The 11297-nt window shown below is 40.2% G+C and overlaps 1 protein-coding gene across 1 annotated transcript; it reads left to right on the top strand.

Moving 5' to 3' along the window:
• Positions 1–448: 448 nt before the first annotated feature.
• On the top strand, positions 449–931 carry LOC122648265 (zinc finger A20 and AN1 domain-containing stress-associated protein 7-like). The gene has a single exon (XM_043841498.1). It carries the CDS (start codon positions 449–451, stop codon positions 929–931), a length of 483 nt encoding a protein of 160 aa, XP_043697433.1.
• Positions 932–11297: the final 10366 nt, after the last annotated feature.

Genomic DNA, 11297 nt, shown 5'->3' with positions numbered 1-11297 from the left:
ATCCCACCACCGTTAAAGTAAATAAAGAAATAAATTTGATAATCCGTAACCGGGCCCACCAAAGTTGATTTTAGAAACTTGCCAACTTTACACACAAAGTCTTTGTCTGACCAAAATACCCCTGCAAAACTATTCTTCTTACGTTTCATCTACTTTTGGAAGGACAAACTCAATGGTAGTAGTGTACTAGTGTCAATAGATGGACTTACTAATTTTCGATGTTAATGGATTTCCAAATCCGTATAAGAATATGAATTAAATTTCTCTCTCTCTCTCTCTCTCTCTCTCTCTCTCTCTACTTTATATATACGTAACACCCCCCTCCCCCTCCATAAAACTAATCTGCTATTTCCTGGTTCTTCCATTGCTTAATCAACGAGAAGAGAAGAGAAGAGAAGAAGAGAAGAAGAAGAAGAAGATGGGTTCTGAAGGGAGAATAAACGAAGAGATGGGATGGAAAGCACCTGAAAACCCTTCTCGCTGTGCAAACGGATGTGGTTTCTTTGGCAGTCCAGCAACCCTTAACCTCTGTTCCAAGTGCTATAGGGATTTCTGTCTCCAACAAGCCAAACCCTCCTCCTCTGCAATAACAACTTCAAAAACTGTGCAACTGCAGCAGAAACACCCACAACAACTATCACTTCTCCCCTCATCGTCTTCTGGAAGTCCTGTTGAGATTTCTAATCCCACAGTCCTTGCCGGTGCCATTAATGAATCATCTCCGGTGGTGGTGATGAAGAATAATAAGTGTATGAGTTGCAGTAAGAAAGTAGGGTTGCTAGGGTTCAACTGTAGGTGTGGAAGTACTTTCTGCTCAAAGCACAGGTACCCTGAGATGCATAATTGTACCTTCAACTACAAGGTTGTGGGTCAAGAAGCTATTGCTAAGGCTAATCCATTGGTCAAGTCTGAAAAGATTGAGAGGTTATGAGTTCCCAAGTTTCAACTTCTACATCTTTCATAGTTCATAGTTGATCTCATTATTTTCTCTTTTTAGATTCTAGTTTTCTTTTTTGTTATCTACAGAGAAAGAATTTGTAATATGGACATCTACTACTATAGAAAAATTAAAGAGAGAATAGTACAATACATGGTGATCACTATGATTTGAACTTTAGGAATTCTTGATTTGCTTGCTAAAAGGAATTTCATTGATAAATTAATGAGAAAAGTTTGGCCAACCCATGATGGGTCATAGAGGATTGGGTTAACCGAGCAAATTTGGTGTGTGATGAGTTGTGGATTGGATTTGCCATAGTACATCTTATATGTAGAAGAATCTGTACCTCCTAAGAAAAATATCAAGATAATCTTATACATGTAATGAGTATCAACAAAATATGACACAATGGTGTTTGAGAAGAGGAACATATCTACCCTATCTTTCATGCTTGTGACAAAAAATACATGAGCCCTCAACACTCGATCGAAAGCAACATTTTCTCCTCCTTTTTCTTTTTTATTTAAAAATTGAAACTGATTTTATTGATTTAAAACAATCTTTTCTCTAGCATTCTAAAGTTGTGTTTTCTATGCATTCTTTGGAACTCTAGATCAAGAGTGTGCTCTAGATTCTAAAAAAACGTTGTTTGATAAACATTTCATTCTCAAATCCTTGGTGTAGATTCAAGAAATATTTCTATTGCCTTAAACATTCTCGATCTACAATGGTAGAGATTATTGTAGTAGGAAACCATTACAATGGAAGTTGAATCGGAATAGAAGTCTACATGTGATAATAACATAAACTCCATATAGGAGATGAATATAGAGTTTCATTGTGAGAGGAGACTCCATATTGGTCAATACACCCCATCAAGGGGAGTAGTCAAAGCAGGAATCTTCAACTTGTAATGCATAAACTAAAAACGAGCAGTAGGTAGCACCTTGGTTAGAACATCGGATTGTTGATCGATGGTTGAGATAAACTACATAGAAAGCTGGCGTTTGGCAATCCGATCACTAACAAAGTTAAAATTTATCTCAACATGTTTCATATGGGCATGAAAAGCGGGATTGGTAAATAAATATGTAGCGTCAATATTGTCACACCATAGGATAGGGAGCCCACGTAAAGGAAAACAAGTTCTTTGAACTAGGATTCAAGCCATATGAGTTTTGCAGAAGCGTCAGCTAGGGCCTTTTATTCAGACTCCGTGGAGGAACGATCCATAGTTTTCTTCCAAATAAAGTGCAAAACTTTTGGGGGAGCTTTTGAAGACCAAATTACCTTCCATGCAACCTTGGATATTGAGCAGCTCTTGGATAACTAGGATAAGCTGGGATCCCAACCAGTAAGCTGACTTTACAGAAAAGGTACCTTTAGTATGGGGCCCCCAACAAAGAGAGTCCTGTTCTCCCTCAGAGCTCAAAGGGATCCTAAGGATGGCCTCCACTTCCAAAGGTGGAAAAAAGAGACTGCAACTTTGAAACATCACATATTGAGTCCCCTACAAGCAAGTTAGAGACCAATCAAGAGAACAAAGAGGCGACTTAGTGGAAAACACCTTACAGTCTAAAAGGGAGGAAATTCAGGGGTCGCACAAAATGCAGATATCTGTACCGTTTCCAACACCCCACAAGGCTGCAGGAAGAGGAGGGCCTCAAGGGTCCGAGAAGTGCGGGGTTGAAGGTTGTTGGGAAGGAAGGGGGGAGGTTTTCACAAGGGTGGGATTGCAGGTTACAATAACAGGACCTGTGGGAGGTGGAAAATGAATGGAGGTTATCGGGTTAAGAGGGTTGTAGGGGCAATAGGTGAAAGGAGGTAGCGAGGGTTGGGGGAACAAAAACAACGATGGAATTTTAAGTCATATGACCCATATTATATTATCCTACAGCCTAGATTTGTCAAAAATTTATAATTGTAATTAGGGGTGTAAGTTTGGCCCTATCGGGCCGAACCAGCCATGGCCTGTCCTGAGCCCGAACAGGGCCTAGGCTGAGATATTTGGGCCTGAGGGTGAATCAGGGATAGAAATTTCCGCCCATGAGTCAGGGTCGGGTCGAGCTAGGGTTGAGGCCTTGGGCTAAGCCTGGTTCGGCTTGGCCCGACCCTATTTTAAGTCATACTATAAAATATATAGTGATATAATATATATATTATAAACGTTGAACATCACCCACATTTTACTATATAATATATTATATATGAAGACAATAAATAATAAATTTTATTACAGTGTTATTTTACGTAAAATTGATAATGTTCTCCCCGACCCATTCCAGTCCATGCATTTCCTTCCCCTCCCCATGATCAGGGCCAATCAGGGTTAGCCCGACCCGACCCGACCCTAAGGACGGGTTTCTGGCCTTGAGTCAGGATTGGGTCGGGCCTAGGCCCAGCTAAGGGGACTTAGGGTTGGGCTAGGGTTCTATAAAGCCCGGCCCAACCCAACCCTGTTGCAACCTTAATCGTAATCATCATTTTTATTTATTAAATTTTGATATTTAACCAGAATTATGCATTAAATAAGAGAGAATAGCCAAAATTTAGCCCCACCTAATCTGCTTCTAGAACTCCTTTCTTCTATTTATAAACTCTTTTTTTTTTTTGGTTGAAATTCTATTTATAAACTCTGCACCTATTCACAAATGACGCGGCATATCCATTCCAATTCCCAAAACCGTTAAAGTAAAAAAAAAAAAACTAATTACTTTATCTGACCAAAATACCCTTGCATATCCTATTATTGTTATGTTTCATCAATTTTTAGGACAAATTTAATGGTGGTATTATTAAGGGGCCCTATTGTAAATATATAATAAAGTAACGATGGCACTAACTAATTTCCGATGTTAATGGGTTTCCATTTCCAAATCCGAGTATGAATATGAATTAATCTCTCTCTCTCTCTACTTTATATAAACGTATTACGTAACACTCCCCCTCCCCAAACAGAAAACTAACAACGGATGGGTTCTGAAGGGATAAAAAACGAAGATATGGGAGGGAAAGCACCTGAAAACCCTTCTCGCTGTGCAAACGGATGTAGTTTCTTTAGCAAACCAGCAACCCTTAACCTCTGCTCCAACTGTAATAGGGACTTCTCTCTCCAAGAAGCCAAACGCTGCTCTCCAATAAAAACGTCAAAAATCGTGCAACTATCACTCCTCCCGTCATCGTCTTCTGGAAGTCCTGTTGAGATTTCTAATCCCAATGTCCTTGCCGGTGCCATTAATGAATCATCTCCGGTGGTGATGATGAAGAATAGTAAGTGTATGAGTTGCAGTAAGAAAGTAAGGTTGCTAGGGTTCAACTGTAGGTGTGGAAGTACTTTCTGCTAAAAGCACACGTACCCTGAGATGCATGTCTGTTTCTTCAACTACAAGGTTGTGGGTCAAGAAGCTATTGCTAAGGCTAATCCATTGGTCAAGTGTGAAAAGATTGAGAGGTTATGAGTTCCATTTGTTGACTATATCCGGTAAGTCCCCTCATCTCGACCGTCATTTTTATTTCTGCATGCATTGAGGACACCCCATAATTAAAGTATGGGGAGGAGGGGATTTCATCGAATTGTAGTCTTTACTTTGGTTTGAGATTGAGTGTGTAGCCTCTTTAGTTTACTTTTCTAAAAGACTTTGAGAGCATCCAAAATACCATGCACTTTCAAGTAATAAAAATTTCACACTGAGGAGAGAATTGGAATATACCAATCAAAGGGATTTTAAATTCTTTGAAAGTACACTGTGTACTGAGAGAGCCGATTTTGTTAGTCATCCTGTTTACACGAGTTTTGGTTAGGTGCTAAGGTTGAACCATGCTACACTTGCATGATATATATAGTTGATTGCCAAGAAAAAAATAATTTTATTTGCTCTTTGATCCAGTCTTGGCTCGTAGCCTATTTGGTTTGAGTAAGTAAGCCTGAGGGATGTTTTACACCTAATTCCTTAAAGCCGTCTGATTTGAGAGTAATTGGCTTAAAGCTCGCTACAAGAGTCACCTAGAAAGCTTAAGAGGTCAAGGCATTGCACGGATTAAAGTAGAATAAAAGAAACAAAAAAATAAAAAAAAAAGTTTGAACTCATACTGCATCAGTGTCTAAAGCCACAATGTGGCAATCAAATGATATATGTACTGAGAATCTATTCCAACACTACTTAGTAACTTGGGTGTTTGGTGCAAGCCCTGCATGTCATTCAAGCCAATTGTAGTGGAGACATTTGAGTTCAATACTTGAAAAAATATGGCAAGTAAAATCAAAGTGAAATTGAAATTGTGCATGTGTTTAAAGGTTCTACCAAGGTTCCGAGCTGAAATCTTTTGTAGCCTAGATGACCTACTCGATCTAATCTCAAGGAAAAACAGTGTGACTCACCCTACCCCAAACCTCCCTAAGTTAGATGTATGACAGTTATCCAACTCAGAGTGGGATAATAAAGTTCAAGTGTGGGGAAATATCTAGAAAATCTCAAAGTAAATAATTTTAGAGTGGCCGCATTCTTTATCTTGGCCATAGTATTGATTTACAATTGAATTTTGTGTGCATATTCATTGTTACATGAGTTTTGGTTAGGTGCTAAGGTTGAACCATGATACACTTGTACGATATAATTGATTGCCAAAAAAAATAAAATTTATTTGCTTTTTGATCCAGTCTTGGTTTGTAGCCTATTTGGTTTGAGTAAGTAAGGTTGAGGGGTGTTTGACACCTAATTCCTTAAAGCCGTCTGGTTTGAGAGTAATTGGCCTAAAGCTTGCTACAAGAGTCACCTAGAAAGCTTAAGAGGTCAAGACATTGCACGGATTGGAGTAGAATAAAAAAAAAAAAAGATTTGAACTCATACTGCATCAATGTCTAAAGCCACAATGTGGCAATCAAATGATATATGCACTGAGAATCTATTCCAACACTACTTAGTAACTTGGGTGTCTGGTGCAAGCCCTACATGTCATTCAAGCCAATTGTAGTGGAGGGACATTTGAGTTCAATACTTGGAAAAAGATGGCAAGTAAAATCAAAGTGAAATTGAAATTGTGCATGTGTTTAAAGGTTCTACCAAGGTTCCGAGCTGAAATCTTTTGTAGCCTAGATGACCTACTCGATCTAATCTCAAGGAAAAACAGTGTGACTCACCCTACCCCAAACCTCCCTAAGTTAGATGTATGACAGTTCTCCAACTCAGAGTGGGATAATAAAGTTCAAGTGTGGGGGAATATCTAGAAAATCTCAAAGTAAATAATTTTGGAGCGGCCGCATTCTTTATCTTGGCCATAGTATTGATTTACAATTGAATTTTGTGTGCATATTCATTGTTACATGAGTTTTGGTTAGGTGCTAAGGTTGAACCATGATACACTTGTACAATATAATTGATTGCCAAAAAAAATAAAATTTATTTGCTCTTTGATCCAGTCTTGGCTTGTAGCCTATATGGTTTGAGTAAGTAAGCCCGAGGGGTGTTTGACACCTAATTCCTTAAAGCCGTCTGGTTTGAGAGTAATTGGCCTAAAGCTTGCTATAAGAGTCACCTAGAAAGCTTAAGAGGTCAAGACATTGCACGGATTGGAGTAGAATAAAAAAAAAAAAAAAGGTTTGAACTCATACTGCATCAATGTCTAAAGCCACAATGTGGCAATCAAATGATATATGCACTGAGAATCTATTCCAACACTACTTAGTAACTTGGGTGTCTGGTGCAAGCCCTGTATGTCATTCAAGCCAATTGTAGTGGAGGGACATTTGAGTTCAATACTTGGAAAAATATGGCAAGTAAAATCAAAGTGAAATTGAAATTGTGCATGTGTTTAAAGGTTCTACCAAGGTTCCGAGCTGAAATCTTTTGTAGCCTAGATGACCTACTCGATCTAATCTCATGGAAAAACAGCGACTCACCCTACCCCAAACCTCCCTAAGTTAGATGTATGACAGTTCTCCAACTCCGAGTGGGATAATAAAGTTCAAGTGTGGGGAAATATCTAGAAATTCTCAAAGTAAATAATTTTGGAGCTGCCACATTCTTTATCTTCGCCATAGTATTGATTTACAATTAAATTTTGTATGCATATTCACTGTTACGTGAGTTTTGGTTAGGTGCTAAGGTTGAACCATGATACACTTGTATGATATAATTGATTGCCAAAAAAAATAAAATTTATTTGCTCTTTGATCCAGTCTTGGCTTGTAGCCTATTTGGTTTGAGTAAGTAAGGCCGAGGGGTGTTTTACACCTAATTCCTTAAAACCGTCTGGTTTGAGAGTAATTGGCCTAAAGCTCGCTACAAGAGCCACCTAAAAAGCTTAAGAGGTCAAGACATTGCACGGATTGGAGTAGAATAAAATAAAATAAAAAGTTTGAACTCATACTGCATCAATGTCTAAAGCCACAATGTGGCAATCAAATGATATATGCACTGAGAATCTATTCCAACACTACTTAGTAACTTGGGTTTCTAGTGCAAGCCCTGCATGGCATTCAAGCCACTTGTAGTGGAGGGACATTTGAGTTCAATACTTGGAAAAATATGGCAAGTAAAATCAAAGTGAAATTGAAATTGTGCATGTGTTTAAAGGTTCTACCAAGGTTTCGAACTGAGACCAGGGATTCTGGTCTTTTTTTTTTTTTTAGAGGTTGACCAAGTGCCACTTGTCGGTCAAAACGATCGACCCTGGACGTACCCACCCTCGTGGGGAACCGGGTAAACAAAAGCCGCGATTAGAGTAAAGGGAGTTCGCTGGGATTGTAGTTAATTTACCTTTCCAGAGGTGTTGGTTTGAGTCCAACTTGGGGCATGGCCTTGGTCATATAGACATCTCGACGATCTTGCTCGGACCATATTTTATACCTCATTTTAATGTATTATTTACTATCATTTTATTCCAAGAACAGTGCTACTCGGGTATTTTTTGTCATTTTTCAAGTTTAGGGGCATTTTGGTCAAAGTGGAGAATACATGTCTAATTGGACCGCCAAACGCCCAATAACAAACCAACTTCGACTAACATCAATAACTCTTTTGAAATCAAAACAAAGTAGACTTGTTAATAATGGAGAGGAAGGAAGATGGGAAAGATAGAAGACTAACTGGAAAAAAAAACTTGTAAATTCCTTGTACATGCAAAGCTGGTTTCCATCTTCTTCACTTGGCAAGGTTGAGGAATTAGTCCTACTTTTAGTTCTCTGCCTTCTTCAACAGATCTGCATCTTCCTTCTTCTATTTGATTTTAACAATGGAACAGTTATTTCCCATCTTTTCTTTTTAAGAAAATGATACTTTTCTTACTTGCATCCACATGTGCATTTTTCAATATTTTTGTTGAGCTTCTGCAAGAGAGGGAGAAAAGTTAAGATATATTATTGAATAATTCACTCTCAAGGTGCCAATAATAATAACCAAATGATTGAGTCTCCAGATGTTTAAGGATTTATCCAATGATCCATGTAACAGGTGAAGTTCTAACGTTACAACAACAAAATAAAGATTTAGGCCAAACATATAGAAAAAAATGGGGTGGGTAAATTTTAAATGTAATGGATACATCAGATTCTTGCTTCTACTAGGCTGTCTGTTTTAATTAATGGTGATCCGGTGGGCTTTTTTGGTGTGGAACGGGGGCTGCGTCAAGGGGATCCACTCTCCCTGATGTTGTTCATCTTGGCGGAGGAAGTACTGTGTAGGGGATTGCAGGGGCTCAGGCAACGAGGTTACCTTAAGGGAATCCCTGGCTCGCGGAAGGTACTCTCTCCCTCTCATTTGCTTTTTGCTGACGACCTGTTCATTTTTATGAATGCGGACTTGCGAGGTGTTAAGAAGCTTAAGGGCTTTTTGGAGCAGTATCATGAGTACTCTGGGCAGGCTTTTAACTTGGAAAAAAGCAAACTTTTTTTGGGTTCACTGCCACCAGTGAGGAAGCTGCACATTAAGGAGGTCCTGCAGATTCTAGAGTGCTCTTTTCCTACCCGCTACTTGGGGGTTCAGATCTTTCAAGGCAGAGTTAAGAGAGACTTGGTCCTCCCTTTGATTGACAAGGTTAAAGCGAGGCTGGCAGGTTGGAAGGGTCGTTTGCTATCGATGGCGGGTAGGGTTGAATTGATGAGGTCAGTCATTTGCAGTATGCCGATTCATTTCTTTTCAGTTTACTTGTGGCCAGTTTCTTCAGTGGCTATTATGGAGAGATGGATGCGTAATTTTATTTGGAGTGGGAAGGCCCAGGTGTCCAGAGCCATTACAGTGAGGTGGGATGCAGTGTGTAAGCCTAAAAAGGAGGGAGGTTTGGGTATTTGCAGGTTGCGAGACTTCAATCTAGCCCTCCTGGCTAACTTGGGTTGGTTCATTAAGACGGACAGATCAGGGCTCACTACGTTTTTGAGAGGGAGGTTTGTGCAGTCGGATGGGTCGCTACGCAAGCTGAAGTTATCTTCTATTCTCCCTGGTTTGAGAAAGGTGTGGTCTTTTGTGGATGAGGCGGAGCATTGGATCATTGGGGACGGTTCCTCCATCAAATTCTGGTATGATTGGTGGGTAGGGGGCGACAAAATTGTGAATCTTATTGGGAATAGTGTGCAGATTGCTAGGAATTTGAGAGCCTATGTGGTGGATTTTATTCAAGAGGGGAACTGGTGTTTGCCGGTAGTGGCATCAGCTCCTTTGGATGATGTTTGCAAGAATATAATGGAAATTAGGCTGCCAACGGTGAAGAGGGAGGATAAGAGGATCTGGTCCTTAACAGAATCTGGCTTGTTTACAGTGAAATCGGCTTGGGAAGGGCTCAGACAGAAGGCGAGTTTGAGAAGCTGGGTGGGGGTGGTGTGGTTGAAGGGGCTGCAGCCTCGTTTCTCAACTTTTGGCTGGCGGTTGGCATGGGATTGCTTGCCAACAAATGACCTGGTGAGGAGGCGGCAGGTGTACTTGGTTTCAAGGTGTGACTTGTGCAGGAAAGCTCAAGAAGCAATACACCATGTATTTCTTGATTGTGAATTTAGTATGGGTGTTTGGACTGAACTGCTTAAGGGGTTTGAGGTACGGTGGGGGGGGGGGGGGGCTTCCCCTCGATGCAGGAGCTTTTTTCATGGAGGAGGAGGAAGGCAAGGATGGTTCTTTTGCGAAAGGCATGGCTACCGTTAGCAATTTTGATTCCGTACCAACTATGGAGGGAGCGGAACAGAAGGAGGTTTGAGAATAGGGCTGGTTCACACAAGATGGTTATTAAGCAAGTGCTAGCATCTTTGGCGGACTTTGCTGCTATTACTCCTATAAATGTGAGGTCGGTATTTGAATTGGTGCTCTCAAGAGCGCTGCACGTGAAGGTAGTGCCGAACTCGTTGCAAAGGATAATTGAGCTAGGTTGGTCCCCCCCGGGTCCAGGAGGGTGTCAAGTTAAATATAGATGGCTGTGCTCTTGGGAATCTAGGGCGTACAGGTGCGGGAGGCATCCTCCGGGATCATAAGGGTAACCCCATGAGTTGCTTTGCAAGCTATGCAGGTGTGGGATCAAATTTCTATGCAGAATTCGAAGCTTTCTTTGTAGGAATCCACCATGCTATGTCCTTGCAGGTGGTAAACCTATGGGTGGAATGTGACTCACTTGCAGTGGTGAGGTGCATAACCGAACAGCATATTCCATGGATTTTTCAGCAAAGATGGTGGTACTACAAGGGGTACCTAGATAGCAGCGCTTGGAGGATTACACACTGCTTCAGGGAGATAAACACTGTGGCGGACAGGCTTGCAAATCATGCAGCTTCATCTTCAACCAGCAATGTGTGGGACAGGCCCCCAAATTTTATAATAAGGGAAATTGAGTGGGATGCTCTAAAGAAACCGAGATACAGAATCTTGTAAATTTTCTTCTTGGTTGGGTGCTGTCCGCTAAGGGCTATGCCATAAGTGGATTAGCTACCTGAAGACTCTGTAATACGTTTGGTTGGTTTGGATATATAATACACCTCATCTGCTGATGCTTAGCGAAAAAAACAACAAAATAAAGAATTAGGCAAAATTTATAGAAAAAAATGGGGTGGGTAAATTTTAAATGTAATGGATAAATTTAAGTTATCCGGAGGATAGAAGAACTATCATAATATTCTCTTTTTTTTTTTTTTTTTTAATTAGGTGGATGTATGAAAATATTTTTTTTTTGTGTGGCTAAAAGGTCATGTATATTAAGAAGAAAAAATAAAGTACAAAAGGAGCTGGTCGAGCTGGTAACAAACAAAAATCGAGTAGAAGCAAACCCCACCTACGACAAAGCCATCAGAGGAGAAAGCAACTAAATGAACCAAACAAAATAAAGAAACAAAACTAGAACAGATTAAGACAATCTGAATCTAGGCCTTCTCTGAGCGTCCACCCTCAGC

Source organism: Telopea speciosissima, unplaced genomic scaffold, assembly GCF_018873765.1.
Source record: "Telopea speciosissima isolate NSW1024214 ecotype Mountain lineage unplaced genomic scaffold, Tspe_v1 Tspe_v1.0661, whole genome shotgun sequence".
In the NCBI taxonomy this organism is placed as follows: domain Eukaryota; kingdom Viridiplantae; phylum Streptophyta; class Magnoliopsida; order Proteales; family Proteaceae; genus Telopea; species Telopea speciosissima.
This window is presented reverse-complemented; position numbering and strand designations above follow the sequence as displayed.